Genomic DNA, 24135 nt, shown 5'->3' with positions numbered 1-24135 from the left:
GAAGGAATCAAGCCAACATTCGAATAAGTGCGCGTAACGAAACAAAACGAAGTCGGATAGCAACTTGTGTATTCAAACATGAAATACAACTACCGCTGTTTAACCGTTCGATTGCAATGAAAGGAGATTCTGGGGAATATATTTCAGTGACAAAAAAACTGATAAGAAGCGGACCTGGCAACACACGACAAGTGCCACAAAAACAATCACGTGGACACGGAAAAACACACAATTAAAATGGCATTAACACAGGAAATGTGTATTAATAGTAATAAAAAAAGAGATTCAAAATAAATTTTCACCAGCAAACGCAGTTTACTGTCAAATAAATAGTTCAGAAAAACTGTACATATTACAAGGCTGCTCTTATAATACTCAAATGAACAAAATGAAATAAAAATATCTTTTGGTTAAAAATGAAATGGAAATGTCTGTACATAGGAAGGAACAACATTCACCTTTGGTCTGTTAAACATAAACAGAAAGTCATTATAACTGGAATACTGTTCATATATGTATTGTAAAAACTTAATTTGCTTTCTACAGTCCTTTACAGGGTGACGAACCCTAGAATGCACCTACAGGTAATCGCTTACACATTTGAACAAACTCCATGTCAGTGACAATGCGGGCTGAATTAGGTTATGACCACACAGCCGGCCTCTGGTGCATCATGTGTTCTCCCATCATAAGACAATTCCAACCCATAAACCCGGCAGTCACTTCTTCGTTCCTCACTTGGTCTACTGTGTTCTGCAAGAAGTCCCATTAACCTGTCAATTTTTTTTATAATAGTAGCAATTGTAGTTAAATGTCTGAGCACGCCCATATTATCTTCCAGTTCTGCACGGAACAGGCCGCAACATTCAAACAGGATATCGATTTGTCTGACTCAGCATTCAGCACTGATTATATGGTCACGTAGGTCACAGCGTGGAGCTTTCCAGGTTTCACACCCATGTCCCCATTCTCTGAACTTCACGTTTGAGGTACGAGCTTGTGCTCCACCTCATCGTCTCTGCCACTGGGCTCCGCCTCATCGCCATCATCCATGAACATAGGCCAGTTGGGTTCTGCCCCACCCCTCTCAGTCCCCTCTGGTTGGCTGGCAAGGGTCTCGTGGGTGGAAGAGATGCAGGTGCAGCCGTCACAGAAGCCAAAGCGCTTAAGTCCGAGCGACACGGCTCCAGTGAAAACTCGACTGCAACCTTTACACACGATGGGCCAGTTGGAGCGATGGACCTGTGACACACAACATAAAAAATCACATTTCATTACTCTATTGTATATTTTATTACATTTATTACTTATTGTAGCTTTAGCAAGCACCTTGGTCGGCATCTGATAAATCAAATTGGTCGTCTACTGACTTTCACGCCTAAATGGTAGGAAAAAAAAATGCTTATTTGCAACGGAGAGGATGACACTTACGCTAAGATTGTGGGTACGCAAGTGCTCCTGGCGAGTGAAGCGCTTGCCACAGGTCTCGCAGGGATACGGCCTCTCCCCGGTATGGGAGCGGATGTGCCTTTTCAGAATGCCCTTCTGTTTGGCTGTGTACGGGCAGAAGGGACACCTGTGCAGCTTCATGGGAACCATCATTCCATCTCCTAAAGCAGAGAGAAATTGACCAAATGTTACGTTTTACGGACGTGCATTTTGAAAAACAACCCCCCCCCCCCCCCCCCTTCAAAAAAAAGAAAGGCTCTTACCAGCATCCTCTCCGTACCAGTCACTCTGGATCTCCATGCTGGAGGAACTTCCGAGCCCCATCCCCTCATCAAGCCGGCTTGTCCCTGCACCGAAGGGAATGCCCTGGGAGTAGTACTGCAGCAGCTTGACCGGATAACAATCGTAGGGCTCTGTGCTGGGCGCCGGACTCGTGTCTAGATTGCGGCCTTCCTTGGGAGGCGCTTCGCCGTCCTCGTCTCGGTCGAACTCGATCTTGGGCTGGACGAGTACGGTGGACGAGGAGTTCACGCGGCCGCCCGGAGGGCCTGCCAGAGGAATGGTGGGGAACTCTCCGCGCGAGCTCTCGCTCCCCGAGTCCTTGCTGCTCTGGAGAGTGGGGGTAGACACGGTGGCCTGCGGCGTGCCCGTGGCAGCGGGCGTGGCCGCGTCCGCCTGGCTGGTGGAGGCCGCCGAGGCGCTGGAGACTGTGGCCAGAGCGACGCTGTCGGCCGGACACTCCTGGCCCCGGTCCTTATTCTTCTCCCGGTCCTTCTCCTTGTTGCAGATCTCCAGGGACGTGTTGATGTAGTCCTTGCAGAAGTTGACCACGTCGGTCATCTGCAAGTAACTGGCGGCCGACATGATCTCAATGACGTTCTCGCTGCGCAGGTCCAGCCGGCCGGAGTACAGGAAGTCCAGGATCAGGGAAAAGGCCTGGGAGGTGACGATGTCCAGGGACGCCGTGCTGTGCCGCTGCCCGCTGTCCTGCAGGTAGTGGACCAGGAGGGCCCGGAAGTAGCCGCTGCTGGCGAAGAGGACGTTGCGGTGCGCCTTGAAAACGTGTCCCTCCACCACAACGCTGCAGTCACAGAAAAAGTCCCGCTTCCTCTGCTCGTTCAGCTCGCGGAGGAGCCGGGACTGGTAGCAGGGCACCTCCATCACCTCCCGCCTTTCACCGTTCACATGCACAGGAAAAAAGGCCTCCGTCCTCTACAGTTCCCTACAAGTTCCGGCCGTGGGAACGTGCATGAGACATTTCTTCCGGGCAACATTGGCATCTAATGTGTCGTTTAATGTAAAAGAAGGGAGCGCAGTTCTCTGCGGGCTCTGTAGTTGTGATAGCGTTAGCATTACCCATGGAAATGCTCGCTTCCTCGCGCTAGTTTGTGTACTATTGTTTTTTTTTTTTTTCTTTTACAATTTACTCACTAATGTTAACCGAAGGCCGGCGAACACTTTCATTCCAGCCGTAGCGGAGAACGAACTGTTTTCGTTATCATTTCATTTTTCTTTTTTTACTCTGCGGCTTCTGGTTTGTATGGATATGAAAGAACTTCGCCATTACAGCTGCGACTCCGAGTCCACGCCGTGCTGTCTGCGGTGACGTCAATAGTCAGGGTTGCCATGTCTGCGGCGTTAAAGCACCCCAATGTGCAAAAAAACAAAACAAAAAAATCCAGATTCACTTTAAAAAAAATGTTTATATAGATTTCACCGGCGTAATATGTTGAATTTGACACTTCAATCATTTAAAACATTATGGCAAGCGTATGCTAGCAACTAAATAATTTGTTAGTACACCTGGCAACACTAGTAACATAGTTCTCCTCTTATTATCATCATATAAAACTAGCAGTGGGTAAGGAAAACGTAATAATGCACACCTACAATAAAACCTATATAAATTAAAATAAGTTCGTTTAAATGTACATACAGATTTATAATGAAATGATAAGTACACTAGCGACGTTTTACGTGGTCACCACAAGAGGGCGCAGCCTCGTCAAGACTCACCACTAGACCGACAGCAGCGGCGTGTTCGGGGTGCAGGCCACGCTAATCCGGGCCCCCGGGCGGTCCCGCTTTTCGGCCTGCTGACACCGAGTCACGGCAAGGCCGCGACGCCGAAACAGCGCTCGGCTTTGGTCGTGCCGGCGAGGAGCGATGCCCTCGCAATGGCCGCCTGACGCGTCACTCGACCTGCTCCTGCCCACGTTGTCTGCAGAACAATGTGTGTTTATTTTCCTTTCTGCGGCTGAAAATGGCTCGTTTTCCCCCCCTAACTTTTGGACACAGATGAAGTAAACACGGCGTTCCTGTCGGACGCGCCGCGCCCACGGAGCACAATCCACAAAAGGCCCCAGAAGGCCCGTATACGGCGAGGGGGTCGACTTATTTGTTTGAAGAACGTTCCCATGGCGGCGCCGCGGAGCACAAAGGCTTCGCGGTGGCCTCCCCGAACCGCGGGGTGGGCGGCCGTACACAGGCCGCCGTCCTCCCGCTCCCGAGAGCGCAGTTTACGGCGCCCCGTAAAACGCCGTTCGTTCTCACGATCCCCCCTCCGTCCCGTCCCGTCCCGTCCCGTTATCTGTCCCCGCAGCGCCGCGCACCGCAGGCATGTTCAGAGCCGCGGAGGGGCGCTGATTAGAGGGGGGACACAATGGAAAGAGATTGTCGTGGTATGGTGGCATTTTTCCTTTTCATCGCCCTGCCCCTCTTGGGCACACACACACACACACACACACACACAGGCACAAAACAACCGAGCATGAAGCTCCAAAATTGCCCCAGAATGTGTGGAATTCCTTCTTGTGGCAGCAGCGCGGACCCCGGCTTCGTTGATCATAAGATCTGCGCTGTCTTCGTGTGGCCGCTTGCATGTTAACGTGTGTGGACAATGTCGGGGTTCTCGGGGGACGGATGATCATTTGGGAGTTAATAGGACAGGCGCCCCCTGTCCTCTGCGGGCTCCTCTCGCTCTGTAATTAACATTTTACGTACTTCCATCGTTTCTTCTTCCTCTTTTTTTTCTCTCGTCGGCATTTTTATTTTATTATCTCGTATTTATAATAATAATAATATTCGGACGCCCCGGTGGCAGCGCAGCAAACACGGACGCGTTGACGCGTCTGCCGCGTGTTTTATGTCGCGTTGGCGTCTCTCTGTTTGTGAATGTGTGGTCTGGCAGGATCTCCGCCGCTTCCAGAGAGAGCGTGCGTGCGTGCGTGCGTGCGTGCGCGCGCGCGACCACGCGCCGTCGCTACCTACAGGCCGCCCGTCGCTGCGGCCGCCGCCAATGACAGGCTGGCGCGGCTGTAATTAACTTCAAACATAGCAGCGTGGCGGCCAGGGCAGCGTGGCCGTCCACTTCTCACTCACGCCACACGCCCCGTCACTCGTCCCGCACCGCGTACACGCTTCGCGTCCCCCAGAGCCCCGCCCCCTCGCCTTCCACGCGTCTTGGGACACCCGGCATAATCCCGTCCCGGGGAGGCTAAAATTAACCCCCGTCAGGGGCGACGGGGCTTATTTCCCTCTTAAAATTCCCTGATCATCAGGTCCGCGGATCTGTCTCATGTGGGATGTTCTAAACTGTTATAAACTGACTTACCTTCTTAGTAACCCGCCAATTCAGTTATGTTGCACATTCTTATTAATAAATAACTCATATTTCATTATGCTGGAGACTGTACACTATTGTCCACCTTAATGCTCTCAATTGGCATATTGTGTGATTTATTAATCATCTAGCCTATACAATAATTTTCATATCCCAATTCATTATTTAGTAATAATAATTATAATTAATAACATGCACACTCATTAACAGCTAACAGTTCCTTTTCAAGCCAAATGATACATCACAGTGTCCAATAGAACAGTTAAATAAATCAAGAATTAAAAAAAGAATAAGCCTCTTTTTCATGTTTGTTAATACCAATAATTTCCATATTAAAAACCATACAACTTAAAATTGAACCCAATATAAATAAATAAATTTAGACTCTTAAGCAGCTTAAACCCACCTGTATTCACTGTCATATAAGGAAGCATCACTAGATGGAGCCGCCTGAATTTGGCTCTTATATCGCCCCCTTGCGGTCTATGGAAGCTATAATTATATTCTGAATTTAAAGAATGCATTAATATTTAATGGAAACTGAAACACTCCTAAATACTTTCCATTCAAGTGAGCCTGACATCCCGGCAAACTGGGACGGAACTGGTTAATATACAGCAGCAACATTGTTGTCAAACCAATCAGATTTTAGTACCATAAAATAGCAGTTTTATGAGGCTGTTGTAAAGAGAAAAAAAAAACTTCTATTTACAGCATTTATCAGACGCCCTTATCCAGAGCGACTTAGAATCAGTAGTTACTGGCACACTCAGGGTTAAGTGTCTTGCTCAGGGACACGATGGTAGTAAGCGGGATTTGAACCTGGGTCTTCTGGTTCACAGGCGAGTGTGTTACCCACTAGGCTACTACCACCTTGAATTGATTCTGCAGCTTGTAAGCAGCACTCACTTTCTAGGATGTATAAACTTGCAAAACAGCTAACTGGAATAACATCCCAGTATTCCATTAAGCCCAATAAAAGCCGCCAAATCATCTGCAACATTTAAGAATTAGCGGCACGCCGGCCAGTATTAGAGCGTCGTTGCACAATCAGCATGCTGCTGGCTGCAGCATGAAACATTGGCGCTCCTTTTAACTTCTCCAGCCCCCTTCCCCACCCGCAGCCTATAAAAGATGGCGTCCGCCGTGTGATGTGGCCGAGGACTTCAGTCAGAATGAACTGATTACCATGGAGCTGGAAATCCTTCTGAGTCATGGCACCGAGTGACATTCTTCAGGCCCTTAAAAATAGAATCCATTTTTCCCTTCTTTCGATTTGTTTTTCCCATTCGATGTCTGTGGGGCATCCTCCCTTGGTTTTGGGGACTCGAATCATAACCAGATCTTTTTTCTTCTTCTTTTCTTCTGCAGTTTGAGCTTGTTTAATCTTTGGAGGAAAATTGGCTTAGCGTGGGAAAGACAGAATTCTTCAAGGATCGTTTTTTTCCCCCCCTCCGTTGTGTTAGCGCGGTGTCTTTTTCTTTTAAGGCCAAAAAAAAAATGGTTTGTGCCAAAACCTCATAGAGTAAGAGGTTTAAAAAAAGCAAAAAGAAAAACGAGCGAGAGGGATGCCGCAACACCACGACAAAGATAGGGCCTGTCTACTAGTAAAGAGCTTTACAAATGACAATCATTGCAGAAGAGAGGAGAAGACGGCGTGTTTAGTAATGTGGACGGGTCGGGGGAGACGCGGGGGGAGGACACATTCCCCCCCCGGCCACATTAAAGACATGAAAAAGAAAACAAACAGAAAAACATGTCTGACATGAAGACACTGGTTTCTGTGGCGACGGACAATGCCTGCTTGTGGCCGAGGGAGGCCTATCTGTCCTGTCTGGTCCCCGGCACCAGCGAAAGTTACCGCGGTCGGCCCTCCGATTGTGGGGCTCCGTTCTGTGGGAACGGGCTTGAAAGGCACCTCACTCGGGGGCCACAAAGGGCCCTTTTCTGCTTCCTCGCGCTGCCTTTTACCCCTCGGTATTTATCTTATGGGTGCCGGATGAGGTGGGATCCGCTGGCTGGGTAAACATTGCATTTTTTTTTGTCCTTTAAAGGTGCCCACAACAGTCAGCCTCTTCACGGGAGGGGGATGGGCGCTGTTTGCTTTGTTTAAAATGGCTCTGGGTAGCTGTGTGAGGTTTTCCTTTGTGTGAGGGGGTTATGGACCTGTGATAAGTTGCTGTGGATGCCAGCATGGCTTGAATTAACAAACAGAAATGTTCATTAATTCAGCTTCACATCTTCACCAAACACACAATAAGTATCAAGAAATAATATGTAGACATGATAATATGAAGGGTTGATGGCTAAATGCTGTTCGGTTTGGTGTTCAGAAAGCTCCCGGAACTCTTCACTTTTTGAAAACTTTAGGCCACAATGAGTCGGTGTGTGTCGCTTTAAATGCTAATGAGGAGGAGAGAGGCGGGACGAGGAGGAGAGAATGACGTCATCAACACCATTCACCAACCACAATGTTTGGCGCAGACAGGAAGTCATGTAATGAACCCACTGGTTCTTCAGATGCTCGCATGACAGAAATATAAAATGCATTTGTGCTCATTTTCACATCCAATCACAGAGCAACTGCAATGCATCGCACGTTTTTAAGCCATGATGGTGTTGGAGCCACAGAGTTACTTTTTCAGGGGAGGGGACGAAAATTCTCTGGGCAAACCAAGCATGAGAAACAGGAGGTAACCTTTCCCCTCATGACGTCATAAGGGAGACATTCTAGATCCGAACATCTGAGCTGCCGCTCTCTGAACGGTGAAGCAGAACGACCGAAACGCTCTTTACACCTACCACCATTTCTAGCCACTGTAGGACCACAGACAGGCCAGGGGAACTCGTATTAATGTTACATTTTCACACTAGGGGACCTTTAACAGATGCATTTGGGTGCTCAAAGCAGATTTAATTGCTTTTAACTATTGCAGCAGATTCTACTTTTTTTTTGTAATCTTAATTTTTTAAAAAATTCTGAACATGCATCACTATTTCGTGCATTGCATCACAACCCTTGACTCCACTAGCGCATTAACACCTACCAGCAACTAGGAAACAAATATTCATAAGTTTCGCTTTGAAGTAGACAGATCCCAGCATTCCCGAACATTCCGTGCGGTATTCCAGGAGAGGTGGTTCCGGCTGTAATTAATAGCTGGTTCTCAGTGCGGTTTCACCCTTTTTCTGCTTGCTGGACTCCTTGTGACAAATAGGAATTTCAAACCCCTGCATATTTCTGGGAACGCCACTAAATACACAACAAAGGGCCGGAGTCAGAGACAGAAATGAATAACACCGTGCGAATGTGTGTGTGTGTGTGTGTGTGTGTGTGTGCACGCATCTGTCCTGTGCACGCGTGTGTGTGTCCGTCGTTAAAAAACGAGCTTGTTAATTTCGATTGTGGCTTGGCCTTGTTGTGGTCAGGGGGGAGGGCGCAGCGAAAAGACTGAAGTGGCCAACCAAGATCGCGAGAAATCTCCCAGCATTCCCTCTGCCAGGCGGTGCCAACCTTCTGATCCTTCTCTCTTGCTTCATGTCACTCCCCAATTAAAAAAAATAAAAAGATTTTCATGTATCAGATTGTTTATTTACATTCCTCTTCCTTTTCCATGCAATTTCTCTCCATTTGTCACCAACAGAAGTTGTGTGGCGTTCTGGGAAAAGGACAAAAAAAACCTGAAAACTCGGTTAAAGAGCCACATTTTTTGAAACAAGAAGAAAATGGTGCTTTGAAACATTAGCATGATAAAAATAACAACAGAGGGCCCAAGTTCATAGACGGCTCTTTACTTGCAGATCCCGCCGTCTGTTTTCGTATGGAGCGGCCAGAAATGAGCTCCAGATCCGAATGAAAGCGCGACTGGGAATGAAAGCGACGTCAGGGGCGGGGGGATGGAAGCACGAGGGGGGATCTCTCACTGTCATCTCGACTCACGCACCACACCATAAGAAGCCCAGGGCGCTGTTCGGCAGTCGCCATACTGACAACAGCCATCTATCTATTACACACAGCGGCGTCAGTGCGGCAGGAGACGCGCACACACACACACACACACACAGCGACTTCCCATCTGAGTCAAAGCGCCACAAGCACAGAAACGGGTGACTCTCACAGGCACATGAGACCAATGAATGGCACTTAATGTGGTCACAGCATGCACTCATGACGGATGTCCTGAAATGATTGATTTGGTGTTGATCGGCCTCTTATTTTCTGAGTCTGTTAACACGAAGCAACTTTATTTCATTAAGGTTAACGTGGACACACGTGGACACACGTGGACACACGTGTGTTTAAATGCAGTGTAGTTGTTATTCTTAATACCCTCACTTGTTGCAGCATTGACAAGCATTGCGTATAACAGTTAATTACAGATACATTTCATATTAGGAATCTAAAAATTTAAATAGTATACTACTTGTGATGGCCGAAGACAAGATACAGATTGATTTATTGATTTGTGTGTTGTGTTCTGTTTTGGGTGACCTGGGTGACCTCCCATCCGGAGCCGAATCATGTGACCGCACAGGTGATGAAGATGAGTGCAGGGAGAGATGGAAGTTGGGAGAACCCAAGAAGATGGCTGAAAGGGGGGCGGTGTCGGAGTTTTGTATGTGTGATAGGTAGGGGTTCGTGTATTTGTACCCTGTGTGTGTTTGGGGGTGATACTGGCCACAAGGGTTAATTACATAATTACATAGCGTAACGCCAAAACTCACGTATCATGCTCCGTGGACACAAGAACGTTTTTCACTCCTCAGCAATACCGAGTTCGCTACACCTCGCCATGTGCGCCCCTTCGCCGCTAGTGCGCCTGCACCGCCCCAGAACTACCTGTGGAGTAGGAAGAGGGAGGAAGAGGGGGAACACTGTGACGGATGATTTCTTGGCACTTGAGTTTTTTGGTCACAGTGGCAACATGTGGACAATAAAGAACTATTCCTGGTTCCATTTTGCGTCCTCGTTCCGTTGGCTGCTCGGTCCCACTGTTTCAGTGGCAGTCAGTATTGCGGCAGCAGACATCTATGGAGGTGGTGCTCATCAAGAGATTTGCATCCCATGACCATCTGGCAACTTGCACGGTCATTATCTGACAGCGCCATCTAGTGGTGCATTCTTATATGATACTGAATCTTGGAGTTTGTCCATCTAGCTAACATATAAATCTGAAAAATGTTGACCTTTATTGTGAATTTTTTTATGGTGTTCATTATGAATAAACTCAGGGGCTGTAGTTTATCAGGTTGGTAGTAGCCTAGTGGGTAAGACACTCCCCTATATACACAGGTTCAAACCCCACTTACTGCCACTGTGTCCCTGAGCAAGACACTTAACTGTCTCTGTAACTAGTGTTAGTAAGTAGCTCTGGATAAGGGCGTCTGGTAAATGCTCTAAATGTAAATGTATCAGTATATACTGGAACTATGCTAGATTTTTCCGTCAGCCCACCCTATCAGCGGTCACCTTGACTCAGCATCCAGCCAATCACGTTACGCTCCGACTGTTATGTGACAATGATGGCTGTGTTGTTATAGATCAAGTGGTGACCTGCGCCTGCACGTGTTTGTGTTTCCTGTAGATGTTACCGTTGCAGATTCATCCATTTCAGAAATCAAATCCCAAATGAGAAATGAGACATTGGGTAAAATAAAAGTAGGTGTCCATCGTTTAGAAACGCTCGTTCTTAAACACTAGTAAACGGGTGTCCACTCGGGATTCGAGGCTATTTAAAATGCTGCAGGAGCCGCAAACCGGCGACTTATACGGCTATGGTTATGTTCTATCGAGACACACCCATGTTAAATTGTGTCGGTCACATTTTAACCACCTTCTGTGCTGTGATTCACTGCCCGGATTCATTTAAGTAGGCTTCATTCTGAACCTGGGGCTCTCTCTCTTTCTCTCCCTCGTGAACTGTCTGTGAAGCCACGCTTATGTCGTCCATGTCACCAGCTTAATTTGCCTGTTTACTTTCCTTTAAATAAAGGGCTTATAAAATGTACCGTATGGGACCTACGAGTTCTTGTGGCCCCGTAGGAGAACCTAGTACATGGTCAAAGCGTAACGAGCCGAGGTGATTTCTGATCGATTGCTCATGCTTAGTTTGCCATATGATGGAACTGATTTGTTTCAAGTTGAGTTTCTGAGCTTGAATTTTCTTGAGTTGAATTTGAGCATGCTGAATAATATTACTTGAAATTTTGGTCCTTGAATACTTTACTATGAATTAGTTTAAAAAAAAAAAATCAGCATTTGAAATGTAAAGTTTTTTTAATAGATTGTGAAGGTCAGATGGAACAGGTTGTCATCAATACTTTTCTTCATGGGAACTGACTGAAAGTTCTAGGCAAGAAAGTAGAACTAAATCCAGCACTGCCGAGCCGTACATTGTTATTGTGTCAGTTAAATTAATAGATATGAACAGAGTTTATCTTTAAAGAAACTTCAAAGAGGAAAATGTACATATGCTGTACATATGCAGACACACACACACACACACACACCGTGGAGACATACCATTTTCAAAGTGGCAGGGAGGAAGGGAGGGGAACGGGCATTGTGTGACGAAGGGGCATGCCGCCGGGTCAGCAAGGCACCGTTCCTGACAGTAAGCTCTCGGCCGGCGCCTGGGGGACCCGGTTGCCATGGCAGCCCTCCACCAGAGAGCTTCCCACGGTTGCAGCTGAACCAGGCGATGAGTGTCATGGCGATACGGTAGAGGGCCACGTTGTATATGTATGTGTGTGTGTGTGTGTGTGTGTGTGTTGGGCAAGGATGTGGTGGCTAGAATGGGTTTGTGTGTTCCTCTAGACTCACAACAGCGGGTGTGTGGGGTTTGGGGGCGGGGTTATCTTATCCGCCAAAGAGATCCTCTGTTCAGACACTCACTGGCTGATTCATCTGTTGACCCCTCTTCCTCCTGCCACTGAGACAAGGCATCGATACACACCTCATATTCCTCCTCCGACGCCCTCCTCGAACCGGAGCGTCCACTCTAGGCTCCTTAAGACCTGTGTGACAGTGGGAGGGCAAAGCCTCTGTCCAACACACGGATTCACAAGCCATTCATTCTCACAGCGCTCTTCACATTGTCCTGAAAGGGTAATTAAAGGACAGGGGACAGATTGAGAAAGAGAGAGAGAGAGCGGCCTAATTGAAAGGACAGAAATGACAGAGAGAACGACAGCGCGAGGGGGTGGGTACGAGGGGACAGAGGGGAGGGGAAGTGGGAGGGAGAGCCAACACTGGCAGCCCTGCCGAAGTGCCCAACTTGTGGCAGCGTAGCCAGTTGTTCTGCCCTCAGAGAGGGAGAGAGAGAGAGGGAGGGAGGGAGGGAGAGAGGAGGGGAAGTTAGATAGAGGGAGTGGGAGAGGTATTTGCTAGTCACTTTTGCAGCCACAAGTGTGGAGTAGGGATCAAGAGACTGAGATCTATATGTTAGATTAAGCTTCCCAGGGGTTTGGCAAGTGGCAAAGGACTGTGGGTAAAAAAAACAAAAAAAACAATACAGTAAAGAGAGTCACAGTGAAGAGTAGATAAATCTGCCCAGAAAAGTTCTTCTGGTGCGTTGAGGTAGTGGACAAGAGGAATAAAGAGAGCGGAGAACCAAAAAAAAAGACGAGAGGCACTGGCACCACGGTGCCCAATTATCCGAGCATCGTAGACGGAAGGCGGGAGAAGCGTCCGGAGCCGCAGGAACAGACAAAGTTCTCCAAGTCCCGCTACACCGGCATCACCGAGGGAAGGGAAGAAGGTGGCCCGGCCATGAAAAGACCCCACGACTACAGCTCCCTCGACTCGGACACGGACGAGCTGATCGATGTTGGACAGGAGGACAGTTACTGGTAAGGACACCCGCATGAGCTGTCTCCCTGGCAACCGACCGTGTTGTTTGGATAAATTATATATATGTGTCTTTTCGGCACTTAACTAAAGTCCCAACCATCGTTACGCCAACCAAACCTACTTGTCCAAAGAGTATAATTCTGAAATTTCTATAACTTCACAATAAATGGACTTCTTGCCATGGAATAATCATCAAACTGAAATTTGTAGGATTTTTTTGGGGGTGAAGTGCGTTGTTGACCCAGCCTCGCGGATCTCCATTTCTTCTGCCATCTCCGTCGTGCCGCAGATTTCACTCGACTTGCGTTTTGGGAAAAGGCGCTCCTTCACATCCGCATGGAGTCCGGTCCTGACAAACAATTTGCAGCGAAAGGCCCCCCGTCACCATCATCCACAGTCTGGTTCCCATTTCTGACTGGTTCCTGATGTTTTTATTCTTAAAAAAAAAAAAAAGTCAATGACAGCTTGGGGGAGAAATCAGGATCAGATTTGAGATTTTTGTAAGAAGAGATGCGTGTCTTTGATACGCACGGCAGAGAGGAAAATTGCTTTCAGCTCTTCAGGTCTGGGCTCCTCCCGACTCTTCAGAGTGACTTCATTTTCCTGTTAATACCGCGTTACAGGCCTGTTTGGGTTTAAGAACTTGAACCCCAGGTCAGCGTTGTTAACAAGGTCGTTTGATTGGCAGCCATTGTCTCGTGGCTCGGCCAGGAAATCTCTCAATCTGATTGGCTGTTGGGAAAAATTCTTTGAGAACACAAAGCGCACGCAAAGTCCCGGCGTTCCAACATGCCCTGCAGATACATAAATCATCGTCTCTTTTAGACTTTCAAAAGGAGGAGTGGAAGGGGGCTTTTGTAGGATGCAAGAGGCATGGCGTGTCGGCCAAGTGAAGCGAATGTCCAGAAACGCGTTAAACCAAAATAATCTCGTTTTCTTCCAGCTCGCCACTCCCGTGTCTCGCTGGTCCCGAAGACAAATTAGATTGAGTCCGATGATGTGCAATAGTGTTTCTGCATCGCATTACAGAGAGTAACGACAACAATATGCAATGGCTTCAAAGCCCATGTCTTGTTCTTTTCATTTCTGTCTTAGCCCTGTCACTGGGTCCATGTCTCCAGGCAGCACCTCGCAAGTCCTGGCCCGTAAGAAGAGGAGAGGGGTGAGTTTGTGCCGCCTTTTCGGTTCTGACACGGAAAAGGAGTCTGTGTTTCTCTATATTATTAAGTGGCTACGTACGATCAACGCAGTAATTACATGGAATAGAGACCGGTGAGATGTTCACGTGTGCTGGTTGGCCAGGAGCGAGAGGTGAGGTCACGGAATTTTTTTTTAAAAAAAAATCTAATTTCGGGCTCTGCAGATCATCGAAAAGAGACGTAGGGACAGAATAAACCACAGCCTGTCTGAACTGAGGCGGCTCGTCCCCAGTGCCTTCGAGAAACAGGTCAGACGATCTCCAGAGACTCTCGCCGCACACCCTCAATCTGCACAGCGCGGTCTGCATCCTTTACAAAAATCCATTTATTTTTGTATTTTTGTCTTTATCCTCCTCTATATGTTGCACCAGGGTTCCTCCAAACTAGAAAAGGCTGAGATTTTACAGATGACTGTAGATCATCTTAAGCTGCTGCATGCCATGGGAAGCAAAGGTAAGATGGCAATGGGAAAGTTTAAAATGATGACAATGACATGAGGACATGGGGGCAGGCCTCTTTGTAGCATCTGTATTTATGAATGTTGCATTATTAGAAGCTACTTTACAAAAATGATAACGTGAGTCAAACAAGCTGAAGTGCATCTTACATGCAACTGGATCACAAGCAGTTTATTGAAGTCTATTATGCATCTTCGCCTGACCACTTCGTTGAATTTCGCAAGGATAACGATCCCACGTAGCTATTATGCCAGTTTTTCGTGCCAGTTATCTTTGCAGCCGCTGAGAAAATGAAAAAAAATTTCCATTACTAACCTACTCAGTTATTGATGCAAAATTGACACCACAATTTTCGACACAACAGCAGGTCAAGTTATTTCTCTGCGCCGGTATCCAGTATCACCGTATTGAGGTTGAACACAAGGAAGTAGTAATGATGCAGTAATGATAAGGCACATAAACATACATTATTTTACTATAATTAAAAAAAGTATAATTTTTTTAAATGGTAGTTTTTCTTTTTTAGCTGTACACACATGTACGACAGTGTCAAGACCACGACAGAATTTGATAGTGTCTTCAAATAAATTGTGGTCACAGTGGGTCTTGGCATCCCTTGTCATCTGATTGTCCAAGAAGGACTTTCAATAGCTGTGTTCCCCTTATCTGAGCCTTACGCATTACCATCTACACCATATCACAAAACAATACCCATTTCACATAAGGCTTAATAAGCATATATCCTGAAACTTGTATACACCTTGTGTTTAGGGCTGGGTATTGAACCATGGTACTTATATTGAACAAGTAGCACATTTGGTGCTATGCATAATATGAGACTCTCTGACTCTCTGAAATAAAGCTAAATAATACATAAATAATGTTTATTTCGATAGTTCATCTGGTCACATTTGTACAAATGCATAATGATTCTGAATTTTGGTGCCTTAAGCGCTGTTTTTTTTTTGTGCTTATTGAGTCCTCAGTTAAACATAACCGCATATAAAGTTTCGTTCCAGGAACCATATCTATGATATGGTTAAAAGATAAAAATACATGAGTTTAGTATGAATCTTTACACCTGAACATAGCATTTATGCTTTAATGCTTGAATATACCCTCCCTCAGGCTACTTTGATGCTCGGGTACTGGCTGTAGACTATAGGACCCTTGGATTTCGGGAGTGTGTGGGGGAGGTGGTCCGGTACCTCAGCTCCCTAGAGGGCCTGGAGTCGGCCAACCTCATTGGCGCCCGTCTGGTATCCCACCTCAGCCACTGTGCCAGCGAGCTGGACCCCCTCCTTCAAGTCCCTGCGGGACTTCCCTTCCCCCCGTGGCCCTGGGCCTCGTTCCCCCAGCTCTCCCCTTCCACCAGCCCAGCCTCGCCTCCTCCGTTCCCAGCAATAGGACGTCGAGACCTGGGTCCTCATGCCACCACTGCCCTGCTGGCTACCTACCCCTCACACACGCTGCGTGTGGGCCCCCTATCCAGCCACCAGGGGGCGATCCTGAGCCCCACCCTGTCCTCTGTGCGCACAGTGCCGTCCATGGCCACTTCGCTGCACAGACTATCACAGGCGACGCCCGAGGGCCCTGGGGTCACAACATCCTCATCCTCTTCCTCATCCTCTCCAACCACAGCCCCACAACAAGTGTCCTTCAGACCCTTTGCTCCTCTGGGGTCTCCCACCCCACCACGCAGGGGAGCAGGTGGCTCCAGCAAATCGGGACAGACATGGGGAACAGAGATCGGTGCCTTCTAATCCGAAGCAGAAACTGGACTATCAAAGCCGACCTGTCCTGTGACTAATGTTTGGGGGTTTTCTGACTCTTGTGCATGTGAAATGATGGGAGTCCATATTTGCAATAAGAAATTATGTGAGCTTCTGAAAAGTGAAATGTGTGATATTATTGCAAGAAATAGTTGTGTCCCTCCATGAGCTTGAAACAAATAAATGTGGCATATGACTGTATTATAAATCACAGTTAGTTCCAATCTGGCATTTTGATTGAATCTTTGCTGAATCTTGGGAGGGACAAGACCTCAGAGCATAGGTATTATAATGGATCTTTATAAAAATCATATATAACGGCAGCAACTTCATGTGACAAGCTGCTGCCTAGATGCTTAAAGTTTCTTAATGAGGATTTTTTTTTTATATAAAGTCTTCAGTGTCGGGACACAAATAAACATTAAACTACGGTGTGATGTGTGTGATACAGGAGAGAGAACGCTATAGCTACAGTGCTTCCCTCCTGCGCCTAATGCTCAAGTATTCTGGACTGAGACATTTCAACCGCTATGGTGTGTTTTATACATATATATTCAGTGTGTTTCAAATTGAAAGTTTTGGGGGGACCGATGTGTTTTACCTGGCAACCTCACTCTATAAAAAAAAAAGTGCCATGTCATGTTAAACTGTCTTTTTTTGATTTATAAACACATTTTCCCAGGTTCTCCCTAATGTTTCTTATACGATCGCTCCTTGAAGTTAATTAAAAAACTTTTTAACCTTAGGGGTTCTGTAAATGAATAAGTATATGATGATTTAATTCAAGCCAGTAATCACTAAAAACCTGGAGGGGGGGGGGTCTTTAAAATTTCCAATAGTGACCACAACGTGGCAGCAAAGCAGCAATCCTTCACTTTTAAGAGTTGGATAACCTCCGGTGAATCATTAAACGATGACTGGTCTTTACTTAAATAATTAGTCAGTAAATCTACGCAAACAGGAAGTAACACATTTGGACAGGGAAAGATAGGTCCTGGAAAAGCCTTGGCCCCTGCCAAGGGCCGTGAGGAGCCCCGTTTTTCTCCTCAGCCATCTTTCAGACGGGACGGGAGGGGGCCACAGCCGCAGAGCGAAAACACAGCGAGGCCCGGCTGGCTCTTCACGCCACCGCCGCCGCAGTGAGGAAACGCAGCGCCGCGCCGGGCCTTCCCATTCCCTCCCAGCGCCACTCACGCCGACTGCAGGATGCAATTAGATTTGCCCTCGCTGTCCATCTCCCTCACACACACACACACAGACACACACACAATGGCACAGACTGCCTGTCTGTTTACTTGTTTGCCCTGTAAGTAGAGGCTTAAGTTGCGGAGACTCGGGACGCACAAGCTGATTATATGTTTCCCATATTAGCCGTTTGCGCCGGCCCCCTGTGCGGTCTACAGCGCTGATATTACAGGCCGCCAGGGGAGAGCGAGAGGAAGACCGGGCCTTTCTCTATCATTCCCGCCGACAAACCACTTCAACAAAAGCCGTCGCTCTCCACAACAACACTTCAGACTGGTGACAGCGTAAACATTGGGGACTCGTCTTAGTTTTAATTTCATGTAATTATATTAAATATACTCACTGTCGGCCCATTCCGTGCTGAACACATCAAAGGGGCTCCGGAATGCGCGCCGACATTCCCACCCCGTACAATGAAACGGCCATTACATATAAATATTTTTTTCTTTTTTTTTCTTTCTGCCGCTCAAATCGGAGAAGTAATAAATGTTGCTGAAGAGTGATGGCTCTGTTTATGGAGGCTGTATGTTTATACGATGGATGGAGTTGGGAGGGAGGCGGCCTGGGGGGCTGGTATGGTTTGGTGTTTCGTGCAAGGATCACATGCTGACAGTTAGATATGTAATAAGTCTTTGGTTGAGTATGTGTGTGTGTGTTATGTATGGGACATTTATTATTATGTATTATAGAAATATAGAATATTATATATTATGTAATATGGGAATATTACAATGTTATCACCACTCATAAAGATATGAATAAAAAGCAAATGTGTTTGCATATGCAGTATTATGTCAAGTCACGGACACACATATATACATAAGAAGAATACAGTAACATACATGGACGATAGAAGCAACAATTAGGGATAAATTATGTCTGTCATGGCTGACATGTCGGGCTACAGCACAGACTTGAGGGCAGCCACTCGTGTGAGTAGCGTTCCGGGCGTGAGTGTGTGTTTGTGTTTTTCGTCTCTGAGCCTGACTGTGTAAGCTGACTCTTGTGTGAGTGGCGTGCTGGCGGTGTGTGTGTGTGTGTGTGTTTGTGTCATGCGTCTGGCAGTCGAGTCAGCACCGCCACCACAGCTTCCAGGAAGGGCCACCACAGTCACACAAGCTACACATTCCCACGGGGAGGGGCTCCACCCAGCACAGAGAGAGACCGAGGGCCCTATTTTCACTCTGCTATAATGCACACAGTGCATTCATTATCAAGTCGCAAGTCTGTCTTTACTGAAATAAATACACTGGCAGTGGTGGTAGCACCAGAAGGCCACAATGTTCACGGGTTGCTCTAGGGGGGCTGTAAATGTTAATGCTAGTTAACTGTACCTCAAACTAGTTACCCACAAAGCACCTTTTGTTTGACTCACATAATTTCTCATGTATCCAATTTCTTCATTTAGGTGCCTTAAACAATAAAATTATGTATTTATTGAGATCCACCACGAACAATGAATATTTTTCATTTATTATTTGGGGCAAATAATATTTTTCAATATCTGTGACTAAAAACCTGACACATAATACAGAATTGAGCTCCTAAATACATTTTCTTAACTTACAATTTTTCAGTTAATACCAAAAACAAAATCTGGCAACACCGTGTGCAAGGTCAACCTCCTCATCCATTCGCCCTTCATTTTCTTCGTTAATAATACCAGCTGTTCATGGTGCTGTCCGCGATTCTCAGGACCCAAACATCCAACTAGATTATCAGAGCTTTTACTCAAGAATTCTGATTAGTGAACTAGTACATTTAACATTTCCAAATGTTTCCTGGGTGCTTTGTCCTATGTAGTGCAACAAAAATATGCCCCCAATAGGCAAACAGAGAGTTAGCAGGAATGTGACTGTAAATTGACAGAATCAAATATTGAAAAATGAACAAATAAAATTTGCGTGTTGCTTTCTCTATGTGTGAGTAAACTTAAACTAAATCAAAACCTGTTCTCTTTCATATTTGATTTGATTTGTTTTTGAGGACCTTTCTACATAAATGTAGAACACACATACAGTTCAGGGCCAACAAAGTGTTTATTCTCTGTTGAGGGCAGTGACTTGCACACCTAAACAAATTTACCCAACACTTGACTCATATCCAGAGGTCATGGCTGCTTTGGGGCTGCTTCACTCTTTCTGAAATCACACAAAACGGCAAAATTATATATAAAGACCAAAAAGAAACCACAAGGGCATTAAGAATTAAATCTGCATATGGCACATTTAACGGAAATGTATTTTTATAATCCAATTCAAATAATTAACTTAATATTAAAATATAGTTCATCATTTTTTGTGAATATCTGATAGTTTAAACATGCACTAGTGTTTAATGTATTATATCACCATCATTATTCAAATTGTTTTATGATATCCAAGTTACAGTGTAGTAATTACATATGAATTACTAATTGATGACAAAGGTTGGTCAAATATGAAATGCGTAATGGAGGCTTCTGCTTACAGTTATAACCACAATGCCTGATGGAGAAACCAGACTCCACTCCACTCTTGATCGCGATAGAGCGGGGCAAAGGCACACTGACCACACGCTTCAGGTAACAGTCCTTTCTGCAGACACAAGCCTGTCGATCATTACTGTACTTTAATATACTTTTATAAAATGTAAGATGGTGGGGGGGGGGACGCACCCTTCATGCTTGCAGGAAATGCTATTTACATAAGTGTAAAACTGACAGGAGGGATCATCTGTGCACTTTTTCAGACAGGCCTCCGGACTGTCCACCATCACATGGAGCATGTCTGCCCCAAGGAAGTCTACATTCTGAAATGGATCTTTCCTCCACTCTGTGAAGAAGGGCAGAAATAAGAGTCAGTAGGCGGACAAAAAGTTGTTAAAAGTGTGGGTTTGGTGACCTCTCACCTTGCGAAGGCGCGCAGTAGCTGTTCGGGAGTCCAGAAAAGATGCCGTTTTCTCTTTTCATTGGCAGAGCTGATTCTACAGACTGCTTTAGGTAGCATATAAACCTACTCGTGACAAAAATCAAACCCAAAAATCCAACAGTGACTTGTTGCAACGTACAAAACAGTGCGGGATGGTGCATTATACCTCAGGTCCTTTATACGGAACATTTCTAAAGATACCAATAAAACTAGGACATTGTCTCTTCTCCAATCCTGTTATTTCAAAGTGCTTATGCCATTTTCAATGCTGTTTGCCTTCTGTGTTTTTCGTTCTTATGGGATTATATTAAACAATTCAGTGACACTAAGTCACTGAAGATTAGTTAAGTTGACAGAGTTGTTAAAAATACATATAAAAAGAGACAAAAGAGCAATTTTAAACCAGATTACTTGCTTTTTTTATGTGAAAAAGTACAATACTTTTGTACTTTTACTTATGTGGAAGTTTAAAGGAAGGGCTTCCAATGAATTAATATTTTACATTGTCCCCGTCTATTTTAACTCAACTGCGTGGTTTTGTATTTTGTTCATTGCTGGTGTTACATCCTGAGACAGTTTGATGAATTTCAGAAAAGCAAGAAAACTCCCGCCTGCTCTTAACTCACCTGCTGTAGGAGAAGAAGGTACAGCGGGGGTGTGTTCTGCACAGTGTCTGGCAGTGCTCAGCAGACACCGCAGGGACTTCCTCAACGTTTCTCATTGGGATTAATGTGTTTTCCAAAATGCTTGAATCGGTACAGTCTGCAAAACACAAACAATTACCACACACCCTTACTCTGTGTGACTGTGTTGGTCGAAACACGGTTTCTTTCTGGCTCATTAGTGAATGATACCTGGCAAGTTCACTTTCTCTTTATAAAAGTTGGGAGAGAAGCCAGACACGGCAAATGAAGAAGGTATTATTGATGGGGGGCGGGGAACAGTTCCGCTGTACATCAGGAAGCATTTGTACCTGCAGAAGAGCACAGCAGGTAAGGCTGTCATTTCATTCACAGTCATTCCACTACTGCACTGGGTTCCAGTTGGATTTTTGTTCACGAGAACAACTTACATAAACAGATAAGACTAGAAAGAAGCACTTTATCTTGAACAATTGGAACTAACTAGATGTTTTCATGTTGTTTAAAACAAGATGCTACTTCCTCCTTCTGGATTATTTAAACCTGAACCCATATATACAGTGGGGCAAAAAATGTCCTTCTTAAAAAGATGAACTGTGAGAGACAAAATGTAAAAAGTATCATGGAAATCCCATTGTATGATTTAATCTTTAATGCTCTCACTGATGGAAGAAGGCCCAAAATCTCCCGATATATTCAGTGGTGGGGCAGTGGTGACCTAACGGTTAACAAAGTGGCCCTGTAATCAGAAGGCTGCCGGTTCGAATCCCCATCCGCCAAGGTAGCACTGAGGTGCCACTGAGCAAAGCACCGTCCCCACACACTGCGCCTGTCATGGCTCACCAAGGGTGATGGTTAAAAGCAGAGGACACATTTCGTTGTGTGCACCGTGTGCTGTACAGTCTTGTCCCTGGTGTCCTTAGACAGCTCTCTGGTTTTGGCCATGCAACATTATGCAAATAAATGATTTTTAAAAATCAAACTGTGATTTCCGGGATTTTGAAGTTCACCTATGATGAAAATTACGCACCTCCCTCATCTTTTTAAAAAGAGGGACCAACTGTCAAAAGTCAAATGTTTTGCGCGGAGAGCTACACTTAGCGCCAGTTTGAAAATATATATATTTTTTTGTGTTTAAAGCACCTGGCTGTCAGAAACTACAGAAATTATGGCAACACTATAACAGCACCGCTACAATTGTAAGATCTGGCAATTAGGAGAAAAGAGGGGATTTTTCCACTTAATCGTCTTTATGCCCACATTACTCCCATCATTACTCAGAGCATCTCCTGAACACAGGCTCACTAAGACTCAGATTGGAGACCCTGACGGAAGTTTATGAGAGGAGAATGCTGAAAAAGCTTCTCGGTATCATGGACAATTCCTCCCACCCCATGCATGCCTCCATAATGGCCCATCGGAGCACAAGAAGCCAAAGACACATGGCCTCTAAATGCAAAACCGACCGCCACAGGAAATCCTTCCTACCTGGTGCTATCAGATTGTATAAGTCGTCCTTGCTCTGTAGGTGATTTTTTTCAGGGCTATTCAAACACAAATGTTTCTCACTCAGATGTGCAATACCACTCACCTGGATGTCTTTCAATGTTTGTTTTTACCCCCCTGCACACACCGCCGCTGCTACCCCCTCTCACTTGTACCCATGGCATAATCATTATGTCACTTAGCACTATCTCGGGCATTTCACTGGATATAGTAATATCATTACTGTGATTGAGCCTTAAGCTATTTTTGATAACTGCTCATATTGTACTATTTTTTGTAAATTTATTTTTTGTAATTTATTCCTCTTGTTTCTCCTTCTGCATTGAGCATGTCGTTGACAAAAGAATTTCCCTCAGGATGAATAAAGTTCTTCTTATCTTATCTTAGTAGATTTCTAGCTTCCTTGACTGCTATAGACAGACCCATAACCGAGCTCTCACCTGTCGATAGAATTCTGATATTCAGAATTCATGAATCGGAAGAACTGACAGGCCGGGTCTGCAATGCAAGCTCTCTGGCACTCCCCTGCACATCCTGTTAGAAGGACACGGTAGTCTGCCCCGTCAAAGTCAATGTTCGTAAAAATTCGTCTAATGCAAACACCTGGAAGACAAGAAAATGAAGAGAGACAGAATTTTGGAAAGGGTGCTCTGTAAGCTACAAGGACTGATGGAATGTATCAACATGTGAAGTGACTGTAATGTCCTGTGGATGTGGGGCTTCCTGGAAGACACCATGCCCCATTGGGTAGAATCATGAGATTCTAGTACTTTTCACTTTAAAGGCACAAGTTGATCTGTACTCCTGCAATACAGGAAAAGACATGACCATCATCATCACCTCCTGTTTTCTGGGGACAGGATCTCAGGGAATATCCTGAGGTCACATCATTCAGCTGGTTTTCCTTGGGTGGCACACCATTGCTTTGCTTCAAGTAGCAGTAGAACGTCCTGAGAAAAGGAGGAAAAAAATCATGTTAGTAATCCTTACAAGACAAAAAGCCATCAGGATGTACAGTTGACCTGTTATCATATTTCCAGCTTTGCCGCAAGAAAGTGAAGAACTGGCAGGAGTGATGCTGGCTACAGGTCAGTTGGCAGTGGATGGCGTCGGGGGAGTAGACCTGGAGGATGTCATTTCCCGGGAAGTCCACATTAACTTTCAGCTGGTCGTCACAGTCTGGGCACAAGCAAAGCGTACGTTCAAAAATGCACATGGCATGCAGCAGGATTTTTCCCAATCTGCACATGCAGTGTGACTGTACAACCTACCGCTGGACAGGCAGCCAGCTATGAGTGACAGTACACAGCCAAGCAGCAAGTACGCTCTCATTGCCATGCTGTACAGACTCATCAGTCTGCTGGTGCCACCGGCTGCAGTGTTAACTTTGTACTATGAGACAGACCAATCAAAATAGTCTTAACAAGAGGGGGCAAAGGTACATGGCCTGGACAAATACACGGCCAATAAGTAAAGTACAAA

The 24135-nt window shown here is 45.8% G+C and overlaps 3 protein-coding genes across 5 annotated transcripts; 1 reads left to right on the top strand and 2 right to left on the bottom strand.

The window, feature by feature from the left end:
• Nucleotides 1-291: 291 nt before the first annotated feature.
• zbtb8b (zinc finger and BTB domain containing 8B) lies at nucleotides 292-12159 on the bottom strand. 3 transcript variants are annotated; one of them, XM_028964137.1, is made up of 6 exons: nucleotides 12028-12159; nucleotides 9797-9911; nucleotides 3466-3670; nucleotides 1713-3079; nucleotides 1432-1610; nucleotides 292-1242 (listed from the first exon to the last, which is right to left on the bottom strand). In XM_028964137.1, the coding sequence occupies exons 4-6, from the start codon at nucleotides 2608-2610 to the stop codon at nucleotides 979-981; spliced, it is 1341 nt and encodes a 446-aa protein (XP_028819970.1). In that variant the 5' UTR covers nucleotides 2611-3079; nucleotides 3466-3670; nucleotides 9797-9911; nucleotides 12028-12159; the 3' UTR covers nucleotides 292-978. The 3 variants fall into 3 exon arrangements, with proteins under 3 accessions (XP_028819970.1, XP_028819971.1, XP_028819972.1); XM_028964138.1 differs by lacking the exons at nucleotides 9797-9911; nucleotides 12028-12159 and having other exon boundaries at nucleotides 3466-4003; XM_028964139.1 differs by lacking the exons at nucleotides 3466-3670; nucleotides 9797-9911; nucleotides 12028-12159 and having other exon boundaries at nucleotides 1713-3458.
• A 307-nt stretch (nucleotides 12160-12466) lies between these two features.
• Nucleotides 12467-17097, top strand: heyl (hes related family bHLH transcription factor with YRPW motif like). Its single transcript, XM_028964175.1, has 5 exons — nucleotides 12467-12922; nucleotides 14019-14085; nucleotides 14287-14370; nucleotides 14494-14575; nucleotides 15709-17097. The coding sequence occupies exons 1-5, from the start codon at nucleotides 12843-12845 to the stop codon at nucleotides 16341-16343; spliced, it is 948 nt and encodes a 315-aa protein (XP_028820008.1). The 5' UTR covers nucleotides 12467-12842; the 3' UTR covers nucleotides 16344-17097.
• A 1550-nt stretch (nucleotides 17098-18647) lies between these two features.
• LOC114770613 (coagulation factor XI-like) lies at nucleotides 18648-24040 on the bottom strand. Its single transcript, XM_028964651.1, has 9 exons — nucleotides 23676-24040; nucleotides 23494-23603; nucleotides 23094-23256; nucleotides 21361-21479; nucleotides 21133-21268; nucleotides 20487-20590; nucleotides 20254-20410; nucleotides 20067-20173; nucleotides 18648-18685 (listed from the first exon to the last, which is right to left on the bottom strand). The coding sequence occupies exons 1-9, from the start codon at nucleotides 23900-23902 to the stop codon at nucleotides 18648-18650; spliced, it is 1161 nt and encodes a 386-aa protein (XP_028820484.1). The 5' UTR covers nucleotides 23903-24040.
• Between the last annotated feature and the right edge of the window lie 95 nt (nucleotides 24041-24135).

This window comes from Denticeps clupeoides, chromosome 20 (genome assembly GCF_900700375.1).
Source record: "Denticeps clupeoides chromosome 20, fDenClu1.1, whole genome shotgun sequence".
Taxonomy (NCBI): Eukaryota; Metazoa; Chordata; class Actinopteri; order Clupeiformes; family Denticipitidae; genus Denticeps; species Denticeps clupeoides.
Note: the sequence above shows the minus strand (reverse complement) of the source record. Positions and strands in the feature narration are given on the sequence as shown.

Bases quoted from the DNA above. Each gene is read 5' to 3' on its own strand.
- LOC114770613 (XM_028964651.1), bottom strand. From the start codon at position 23,902: ATGTGCAGATTGGGAAAAATCCTGCTGCATGCCATGTGCATTTTTGAA. The intron at 23,257-23,493 runs GTGATGATGATG...CTTGTCTTCCAG, and splicing joins CTGTCCCCAGAAAACAGGAG to GTGTTTGCATTAGACGAATT. The intron at 21,480-23,093 runs GTGAGAGCTCGG...GCTCTTCTGCAG, and splicing joins TATCAGAATTCTATCGACAG to GTACAAATGCTTCCTGATGT.
- heyl (XM_028964175.1), top strand. From the start codon at position 12,843: ATGAAAAGACCCCACGACTACAGCTCCCTCGACTCGGACACGGACGAG. The intron at 14,086-14,286 runs GTGAGTTTGTGC...CGGGCTCTGCAG, and splicing joins CCCGTAAGAAGAGGAGAGGG to ATCATCGAAAAGAGACGTAG. The intron at 14,576-15,708 runs GTAAGATGGCAA...ACCCTCCCTCAG, and splicing joins GCATGCCATGGGAAGCAAAG to GCTACTTTGATGCTCGGGTA.
- zbtb8b (XM_028964137.1), bottom strand. From the start codon at position 2,610: ATGGAGGTGCCCTGCTACCAGTCCCGGCTCCTCCGCGAGCTGAACGAG. The intron at 1,611-1,712 runs GTAAGAGCCTTT...TCTCTGCTTTAG, and splicing joins CTGGTACGGAGAGGATGCTG to GAGATGGAATGATGGTTCCC. The intron at 1,243-1,431 runs GTAAGTGTCATC...TGTGTGTCACAG, and splicing joins TGCGTACCCACAATCTTAGC to GTCCATCGCTCCAACTGGCC.